Below are 10914 nucleotides of genomic sequence, written 5' to 3'. Positions count from 1 at the left end.
TATATATATATATATATATATATATATATATTGACTGACACCTATTGTCCCTTATACTACTGAGAAAAAGAATTTGGTAAATACTACCAGGATATGGTTAAATTTACACTGAGTTTCAGGCTCTTTGGTAACACCAAAAGAAAAGCTTTTTCTGAAGAGTTTTGGTAATAATTAGTTAAATTAACTATTAAATATGCGATATAATAAGTAATAAAATTTATCAAATGAGACACAATTGGGTAATTTTATCATGATTGCTAATTACACAAAAAGAAAATTTCGCATGAAGAAACTAATTGAACTTGCCCGTCTCTAGCCTAAACATTTAAATTAGATTTTTCAGATTACGACTATTCCCTTATTCATTTTAACTGCGAAAAAAGTATGATAAAAACTACCAAAATATAATAAAATTTACCATGTTTCTGGCTCTAGAGGAACACTATGAACAATGAAATATACATGGTTAAATTAAATGTGATAAAGTTAGGAAAATGTGGTAATATGTGGTAGTTTTAACATGATATGTCATAGTTAAATTGCTTAAAAATCATTTATTCGGTTACATTTACGTTTCAGCTTTGTAGATTTTACAAAATTGGTGATAGTACAAGCTATAAGTTTCAAAATAATTATATCCTGTGAACTTCTACCATACTAATGGAGAATTACTAAATGAACGATTTAAATTCCGTATACTTTGATTTCATTACCAAAATTACCGTTTTTTATTAAACCAGAAATGCCATTACCACTGTTTACTGTAATTATAACATTACAGTTGATAATAATACTGTTACCAGATTTTTGACCCTTATAAACAGGACCATTTCTGATCTGGAAAGAGCACAGTGGTGGATTATTTAAAATAAATAATAGTAGAAACTTTTATTTTACTTTAAAAAAAATCTATTAATGGATAGGATTTACTATACTATTTCTTTCTCTTTTCTGATCCTATTTATAGATATGTTTCTGAAACTTTGTTTCAATGACAACATTAAGGTTTTGAAGCATTAAAGATTTTAAACATTGAAGATTTTAAAAATAAAAGTTTTTGCTGTATAATTAAGCATTTATTTTGAGCCAGAAGCCTCTTTTTTCTTTTAATGTTTGTTAATTAATTTCAAATATTTGTTCTTACAGAATCCAATTGCCAGAGTAAGTGATTATGACACTTTTTTTTTAAATATGTTTTTCATTAAAATAACATTAACTATTTTTAAACATTTATATCTTCATAATATAAATTTGAAAATTTATAAGAGCAAAAAATTTGTTTGAATTAAATATTTTGTAGAAATTAAATAAAAATTAAAATTTAATAATTTTTAGCTTTTGATATTTATGCAATTGTAAGATAAATGTGCAATTAAAATACTTATACTATAATATAAAGATGAAAATTTGACTATATTCTTTATGAAAGTTTTAATTGTAGAATTTTTAAAATTATTGCTCATCCAGAGGTTAAAAATTTCAAGAAATACTTTTTTCGAATTTTTCTGCATTTGTGCAAATATATATGAAATATTCTTCACATTAAATATTCCATATTCTTACTTTAAACTTTTACTGATCTATATCTATAATTCTTACAGAGGGAGCTCTAGTCGGTAAGTTATTATATATACTTCTTTAAACATTTTTTTTTCATTTTTGGGTTATTTAGCATTTTTTTACTGAACAATGGAAGAATTCTCGAAGATTATAACTAATTTATTAACATTGTTTCCCACAATTTCTTAAAAATGTAACTATTATTTTAAATAATCTTTTTAAAAAACATTTTTAAATTCATCTCTAATGTTTTCTTTTTAACGTGGATTAATATTCTGAGGCAGATGACATGGATATTTAAATTTTGATTCATAGTGCTGAAAAATAGCAACTAAAACTTCTAAGAACCTTTGCTTCCTGAATTTATATATATATATATANATTTCAATACATATTGCTGGATTATTACCGATTATGTTTATATATATATATACCTGCTGACTTTTCAATACACATTATTTCTAAATAGAGATTTAAACAAAAAATCAAAATGCGTTCTTCTAGAAATAATTTTAGCTGCTACAGGCATCTGTTATCTTATTTGAGTAGCTTAAATACTAAAATACTAAAAACAAAAGTGTTCCTTAAAAAATACTAAAAGCAAATTATTTAACTAGAATTCATACGTTTCTATAAAATTTTTCTACATTACTAAGAGATGTTTGATTTAGAAGTAAATGAAACCAAGTTAAAGGGAAAAAAAAAGAAAAAGGCATATTCATTCACCTCTAAGCGACATATAAAGATATAAGTTAAAAACATAGATATTGCACTGAAAACCCATCAATCCTAATCTTAATAACTTAAATTCAAAATTGCTTGTTAAATAGATTATTTGAACACTATATTTAAAAATTATTCAAGTGACTTTATAAAAATTGTATATATACATAAATTTTCCATATATTTTTAGGAGTTGACCGAGGATGTAAGTTATAAATGTTTTATTTCCAATAACTTTATTTTAAATAGAAATATGAGGAGAAAACCATTTATTGGATAGAAATATTTTAAAAAGTTAAACTATTTAGTAATATATTAGATACTCGAATTGTAGCAAGGAAATCCTTATTTTCAAACTTTAAAATTTTTTAAATTAAATTACGAATGTTTAAGCAGAAATGTTTACTTTATTAAATTTTTTAATTCTGTATCAAAGATAGCAATATTGACAATAGTAATCAATCTTATTTCTTTTATTAATACAATTTGAATTTTTGTAAGCTTTTATTGTATAATTCAAACTTTGCTACATTACATTACACACCTTAAAGGATACATCTGTAATTGTCAAAAATATAATGAATCTAAGAAATAATATCTAACTATGGGGGAAAGATGCAATAATGATCACTCATCGAAACAATCCTAAAAAGAGAAATGTAAATAATCCATTAAATTAACAAAATTGTAATTTTCACAAATCTGGATCCTAGAAATTGACTTTGTATAGGAATTTCTTTAAAATTTAGCTAACGATTTTGTTAAAAATATGATGAATTTTGAAAAATTTAATTTTAAGTAGCTCTAACTGTAGTATAAGCAATTGTAAAGTGTAACTATTTTTGTTTTATATTAAATACAATGCAAGTTATTATGTTCTGTTACAGTGGAACGAGGAATTTCAGGTAAGAAATAGTTTGCTTTATTAACTGCATGTAAAAAGATTGCTTCGAAAATTATTAGTTATTCTGTGCACTCCAGATTCTTATAACCGACAAGAAGGCTCACTTCTATTTCTCGTAATAGATTCTTATTTATCACTTTTTTTAATTCGATACTTTCCCCAAAAAGAGATTTTTATTGATAAAATACATAATTAATATAAATTTATGTTTGTTTATATGCTAATATCAACGAAATGAATGAATGCCCGGATTTAGAAAAGAATTCAGCTTGCGTATAGTCTGTCTGTACAGGAAACTCATAAAATTTGTAGTATCATGTTAAAAATCACAATTATATTTATCTGATCCAGGTTAAGAAAAATCTTCATTAAGTTATTGAATACATCTCAGTTTCATAATAGTAAATTTTGAATTTTTTTTATTTCTTAATAAAAAAAACTCTCTTAGTAAAATAATTACATATTTAAACATGGATCAGGAATTTTAGAATGACGAACTAATTGACCATACAAATAACAGAAACAAAAATTTCCAAAACACGAAATATTATTCATCAATTTCTTAACTAATTTTCAGTCGTTGCTATGGAAGATATAATACCGTGAAAACTTGATTTCAACTTTAATAAGGTGCGAAATTCATCTGACTTTCCGGTGAAATTGTGCCATTCTAGTTTAAAATGCAATTATTTTCATGATATTATAGTTTAACTAAATCCTTATAAAGAATGTAACAGTTTTGAAGAACAATATTATAGTTCATCTTAGATCATAATTTTCCAAAGTCTCGTGCTTTTATTGCACTGTTTCTTTAATTCATTATTATAAATTCTGAAATTGTTTTACTGTGGAATATTTTACGTCAGCAAGAATTTATTAAATTTTGAAATATTTCAAATTGTTTAAAATATGAACTGTTTAAACTTTCCAACTATTTAAAATATGAAATAAGCAAAGGATTTTATCATTTAGTTATTATTTATAACATTGATATGTTTTTTCCTCGCTAATTGGTAAAATTTTAAGTAAATAGTAAAGTAAGTATTAAATTAGTAAATCAGTAAATTATTAAAGTTTATAGAAGTAATCTTTACATACCCAGTTATAAAAAGATCTTAAAAATTGAAATAATTTGTGTTATAGATGTTTTATATACTGTTACGTGAAATTTTCGTAATTACCAAAATTAGAAATTGACGCAAACTCGATAATAAAACGATCGAAAATAAAGTGATACAATCATTGCAGATATATTTGGAGAGAGTTATTTTTCTTTATCCAAGCTCTGATTTTCTTAACACCAGCTTAAATGCAACACTACGCTGTAGTGTACAGGTAAATAGATCCAACATCATCATATTAAAAATTCAAAAACTTTTATTATTTATTACTATATGGAGCGTCTAATAATAATAAAAAACATTTTGCAGCTGTAAACAAAATTTCCCAGAAACGCTTTCTATTTCGCTTTTAATAAACGCTTTCTATGCTCTTTCATTAATTGATTAAAATTTTTGATTTCGAAGAAATTTTTCCTATTTACAGGAATTATTAATAATGGTAAGTGGAAGTTTATTGATATATGTCCAAAATATTTCAAGAATTAATTTAATCACTCATAGTAGAAATTTATTTACCTATATTTATCATTTGAAAAATGGATTAGAATATTTATATGAATTGTTATTTTTTTATTTGAATGCACAATTTTAAGTTTTTATGAGAGGTTAGGCTTATGTTTAAATTGGTTAACTATTTTGAGTTCATGAGCTAATGCTCCTTACTAGTCTACATAATTAACGCTTTTCCTCAATCATTATTATAACGTTAAGAAGTTGACTTTCCTTAAGTTAACAATAATCGCCTGCTTTAAATAACGATACATTTCAAATTTCTAGATTCACTCTTGTTTTCAAAACATATAGCATTTCTTTTAATAAAATTTTTATTAAAAAGTTATTAAGTGAGTTTAAGTATCAATGATTTTATTTAATATTTGCACTTATCATATTTAACATGAGAGAAAATATGATGTTGTTTCGTCTGAATGTATTATCTTTTATTCAGAAAATGTTTTTATTCTGAAAATCTTTGTTTATACCCTTTATTCAATAACAAAATTCTTGTATGTACTATCCAGCTGGCGGTGTAATAAGCGGTAAGATGATGTTTATTATGTCACATAATTTTGTTATAGTAACAAGAAAAAAACATTGAAAAAAAATCTACTCATCTTTTCTAAATATGTTTTGAGAATGGTTCATTTTAACAGATCACATATAATAGTATAGTCTCAAACAAAATTAACAAAATCACATATCACTTTCAAAATACAAAAACGATGATAGAAAATACCAAACAATTTATACATCTACATATAAAATTTGCAGTCAATGCATACAAAATTCTATTTCACTAAGCATCATTAAGTACAATGATTTTCATTAAATGTAATTACTGTTAAATATTTAATTCTGTTTGGAGTTTTTAATATAAATTATGAACAAAACTATACATTGAAGATTAATTCTTAGTATCGCCTATTTCAATACATATTGCTGGATTATTACCGATTATGTTAAAAATACATTTCGTTCAATCTCGTTCTTCTTCGTTCATAAAAACATCTAGAATGTACAAGATTTTAAAAATTAAAAGATTCGTTAGATTTCAAAAAAATTTTCCTGACAAACAATTAAAAGACCATTAAAGATTATAATATAAGTATTCTACTGTACATGGATTTACTCGGTGCAAACAGAAGGACAGATAAATATATGAATGACTCATCATAATTTTAAAAAAAATTTAAATGTATTCATATTAAAAATAATTATCAATATATTTTTGGGGAATCATTAATTAGGTAGAATGTTGTTTGTGTATATTTAATAATTAACTTAATTATATAGCTAAAAAGTTCAAATATTCTTTTTCTTTTGAATGAATGTTAATCTGAATATTTCTTTGTTGGCTTCAGATGTCACGGCACATGGAAGTAAGTTCATTTTAAAATTTTAAACATTCAAATTACAACTATATCTAATTATCCATTACGCTAAGTAAACTATTGATTGCATTTTGTGATTCGATACTTGCAAGCAACGTCACGCGTTATTCAACCAATCAGGTTCAACACATAGACGTAGCATCGCTTACAGGTATACAAATAAATCTGAACCTAAAGTTTATTCAGTTCCTTAATAAACCCAAGCCTTTAACAGTATAAGCCATACACAACCATGTGATGATTAGACACAGCCATATGTGATTAGTTGCACACACACAATTGTGATATTTAAATAGTTCGTGTACTATTCACTCTGATTTTTTTTGCGGAATTTAAGTGATGAACCAGTTTATTAGTGAATTGAGTGATGATCTTAATATTTGAGAAATTTCTTTCTGTCTTGAAAAAAGAAAGACTCGTAAATAGAAGAATTATAATCTTCTTCTTTTCTTCTTAATTGATTATTTTAATTTCCAAATCTATAAGCAAGTTCTCTACAAAAGATATTATGTTAAGCAAATTTGAAACAATAGTTAGAACAAAGTTGTTTCTCTCTCAATAAAATGAGTTTGTTGCTTTCCATTTCATATCTAAAATGTAAAAGTTTCACTTGCTCTCAAAACATTTGCCAAGCGTTATTTAGTTGAGATACGTTTGAGAATGCCTAATTATGCTGCCTTGGCAAGCACTGAACTAAAAATTTTATTTGCAAATATTTTTAAAGAAAAAAAACAACTAAGTAAAGTTTGATAGATGATTTGTCAGTATACAGATCTTTGAAGTGAATTTATAATGCAACACAATACAGCAAATTTTTGTAAAAAATGATTTTATTATTTAAAATATATTCGAAAAATACCACGCCGTAAACGACAAAATATAAAAGAATTTTAAATTTTTTTTTCACAAAATTATATTTGTTTGAAAGAAGAAAAATTTTTACTTAAAAGAAACTAGATTAAATAATACAGTGCAAAATCTTGTAGTAAAAAGTGCCTATATATTACTCAAATAAGTAAAGATCATTTACGATATAATTTTTTGCCTCTTAAAAATGCCTGTTCATAAATTTTTATTTTTGTTGAGATTTCATATTTTTATGTGCACACGGTAAAATGAAGAGCTACTTTAGGCGGCTAATATCTCAATAAATTCCTTAAAAGGAAAAATGTGAGAAATGTTTTTTTCAACATTTCTCTGCTTTCGACGTTAGCAACAGATTTTGTTACACAAAAAATAATATTTTAAATAATTACTAAAACTCGTTATGAAATTTTGAACCCCAAGTAAATTTTTCAGTAATATTCCATACCTGGGGTCTGTTTAGAGAAATTTGGGTCCGTTAACGGACCCTTCACAAAATATCTTTTCATTAAAACGGACCCTTCACAAAATATCTTTTCATAAAAACGGACCCTTCACAAAATATTTTAACTTAAAAACGGACCCTTCACAAAATAATTTATCTTTTAATCTGACCCTTCACAAATTTGTTTATCTTCATTATTGTTTTGCTAATCGAATAAAACCTTCCCAGGGGGGGGGGGAAGAGAAAGACAGATGTAAACAAACTAAGTTTTGTCTTCGTCAGACGCTTCTTCCTTTATTCCTCCGAAATAAATATTCTGCGTTCAGCAGTAAAGGCTAAATACGAAATATTTGTATGTTGGCCCTCTCATTTAGTTGCAGCAATAGCTGTTTATTTTTGAAAATTTAATTTTTTTTATTTATTATAATTTTACAGTGTTAAGCATAATCTTGTATGTCTTTACAATTTAAAAACTCCTTGAAAAAGTTTTTTGGCAATAACGGACCCTATTTGCACAAATTCACAAAAGCGGACTCTGGTTGAAAGAATGTGACTTAACGTTCTTTTTATATTCACAAATTACGAGTAATTTTTTCACAATTTTACAAAAACGGACCTTTCACAAAATGTCTGGACAGACCCCTGCATACATTAATCTACTATATTATTATTCAAAATTAAAAAATAAACAAAATTGCATACTGACAAAACTATTTTTCCTCTATTAAAAGCGAAAAAAATTAGTAATAAAACTATCTGATAAATACAGATGTAAAGCAAAAATGTTACAAATAAAATTTGTTAATATTTCATATTTAATACGCAGCAATAACTTTCATTCGTAAAAACATATTCAGTTTTCTAATAAATACGTGTATTTTTCTAGATCTCTTGGGAGTCGCAGGTAAAAAAAAATTGTGTTTTTATTTTAAATCTATCTACTTATTTTACTTTAAATATATCTTCTTATTTTACTTGAAATCTATCTTCTTTCCTACTAAAACATTTTCCTGAAAAAATTTTTAAAAAATACGCAAGTGATAATATTGGATGCCATTTCATAATTCTGATTGTCTGACTGCATTTTTGTGTTACTTATTCTACGATGCAAGGCTTTTTTTTTGTTGCCGTTGCATAATTTAAAAATTTTTTCTTACAAAAATTGCGTTAAAGGCGAAATAATTCGTTATTTCCTTTACTTAAATTCTATCAGACAGCTATTTTATCAGACACAATATTCTATCAGAAATGACTTGTTAAGATCCAAAACCTTTAATACAACAAATTTCGAATCGGAATTCAGATTGCTTATTTGTTTATTTTTCTTAGGAGATCGCTAGTTGTTTTGTTTTGTCAGTAAACCCCTTTTCGAACTAAATATTCTCAGAAGCAATGAAGTACTAAAACAGCATTTTCTTACCTTTAGTGTATCCAAGGTAGTAAAGATATTCCCTATCTATTTGAATAATTTTAATAGCTCACCTAAGCTTCAGGCTTGTAAATTTTATTGTAACTAACTAATTCAGGGTACCAACTTTCTATTCATTTCTAAATTCTGAGGTGTTTTTTGAATGAAAAAAAACCCAGCTTACTTAGGGTTTATTTTAATGTCATTAAATATTTCATTTAAACCGTGCGTTTGTCAGTCGCGAATGAATAACTGTAAAATATCTTTAACAAAAGCAATTCTCGATCTCTGAAGAACATTTATAGGGTCACTCTCTATTAATGAAAAGCAAGATGAAGTTTCCAAAACAATATAAATTATGTCTTACTAATAAGAAAAAAAAATTATAATGATATAAATTTCATTTTATAATACTTAGTTAAAAGTTGCTGCAAAAGTCTCGTTGTTTGTTTAAAAAAAAATTTTGTTGCTATTTTCCTGGAAATGCAGAAGTATTACAAAGGAGTAAAAAAATAAAAGAAAAAGAAAAAAAGAAAACACGTTGTTTTTCCTTTTCAATTATATATTTGCTGTTTTCAGCCAATAATGTTGAAGAACATTTAAATTAGTGTCAGAATTTTTTTCTTTTAAATGCAGTAACAAAATGTATGAACCTAGATAGGGCAGCCATTTTTATTAACTAAAAATTAGAATTTAAATTTTTTCGATAAATATTAAAAAATAGAGTTAAAATTTTGATATTAATTTTGGTATGCAATTATTATAATTAACAGGTGATGCTGTTGATCGTAAGTAAAAAATTTTAAAAAAATATTTTTTATTTTTTTGAATATTTATAATTTGATGTTAAATTATTTTTTAGTTAAGTTTGAAGTTAAGAAACCAAGAAGAGAAAATGAAATTAGAAATTGTAGAAATTACGGAGATGGAAAGTTGCAATAAAAAAATTCCATCTGAACTTGATTTTTTAATTTTATTTAATGATAAAATGTCGAGATTTTAGACTTTTACTGGAATTCAGATATCTTATTTTCGAAATTCCAAATTTTAAATGTGAATACAATAGAGCTTTAAACAATCAACTCAAAAAAAAGTTAAAATGGTAAAAAAAATTAAACAAAAGAATTAACAGGAGCAAATATATATATATATATATATATACATGTACCTCAACTTTTAAAACATATGAAAATAATTACTTCGACCACTGCAAATATGTTAGATAAGCTCCTTTGGATGATGAACCAGAATTCGTTCCTTTTTAATAATGATCAAACACCTCTTTTGAATTTGCTTTATTGATCTAAGCTGTAATTTTGATAGTAAATCCTTTGTTTATAAAATTTTCTTGAGCCTTAAAAATTGGTCGCTACTAAATTAAATTAACACAAACTATATTAAATTGAATTCAACAAGAATTTTAACAAAAACATATATTAAGGGCGAAAAAGTTGTATATCTTGTAAATTATATTGACAATTTGACTTGAGTATATGTTATATACATGAAATTAATTACGGATTATAATGACATATTTTAGATGTTGGACATGCTGGTAAGGCTTTTGAATTATATATATTTGAATGTATGCTATATTATATATGTATCTAAAAAGCAACACTCAAGTTTCACCTTACAAACTTTCATTGCTCAGCAAATTATTTCTAAAAAGAAAAATTGCATAAGCTGAGCAACACTTAAAATATTTTTTCTGTTAAACAGAAATAATGTATTATTCCGTTTCAGTATAAAATAGTATTTGAAAATGCATTTTGCATATAAAGAAAAATTAAATTGATACTTGCAATGCATTTTACGACGCTAAATTTTGAATTTCCTAATATTTTCTTAGTCCAAAAAAATATTAGCCAAGTGTAAGATCTAAATAGTGTTACTATAACTTTAATAAAAGCTGTAATAAAAGCTATAATTCAGGAATTTTGATATATAAAATAATTAATAAAGCTTTAAGAGTTGATATAACTTCAATATCAATGTAA

The 10914-nt window shown here is 24.9% G+C and overlaps 1 protein-coding gene across 1 annotated transcript in view; it reads left to right on the top strand.

The window, feature by feature from the left end:
- The window catches only part of LOC107438807 (uncharacterized), a 36404-nt gene that overhangs the window by 5522 nt on the left and 19968 nt on the right, over window positions 1-10914 (top strand). Inside the window, exons 7-16 of the mRNA XM_043040351.2 lie at window positions 1147-1161; window positions 1602-1616; window positions 2474-2488; window positions 3171-3188; window positions 4733-4747; window positions 5328-5345; window positions 6168-6185; window positions 8393-8410; window positions 9688-9702; window positions 10455-10469. Of these exons, the coding sequence (XP_042896285.2) occupies window positions 1147-1161; window positions 1602-1616; window positions 2474-2488; window positions 3171-3188; window positions 4733-4747; window positions 5328-5345; window positions 6168-6185; window positions 8393-8410; window positions 9688-9702; window positions 10455-10469 (162 nt within the window). The remainder of the gene's footprint in view (window positions 1-1146; window positions 1162-1601; window positions 1617-2473; window positions 2489-3170; window positions 3189-4732; window positions 4748-5327; window positions 5346-6167; window positions 6186-8392; window positions 8411-9687; window positions 9703-10454; window positions 10470-10914) is intronic.

Source organism: Parasteatoda tepidariorum, chromosome 7, assembly GCF_043381705.1.
Source record: "Parasteatoda tepidariorum isolate YZ-2023 chromosome 7, CAS_Ptep_4.0, whole genome shotgun sequence".
Taxonomy (NCBI): domain Eukaryota; kingdom Metazoa; phylum Arthropoda; class Arachnida; order Araneae; family Theridiidae; genus Parasteatoda; species Parasteatoda tepidariorum.
This window is presented reverse-complemented; position numbering and strand designations above follow the sequence as displayed.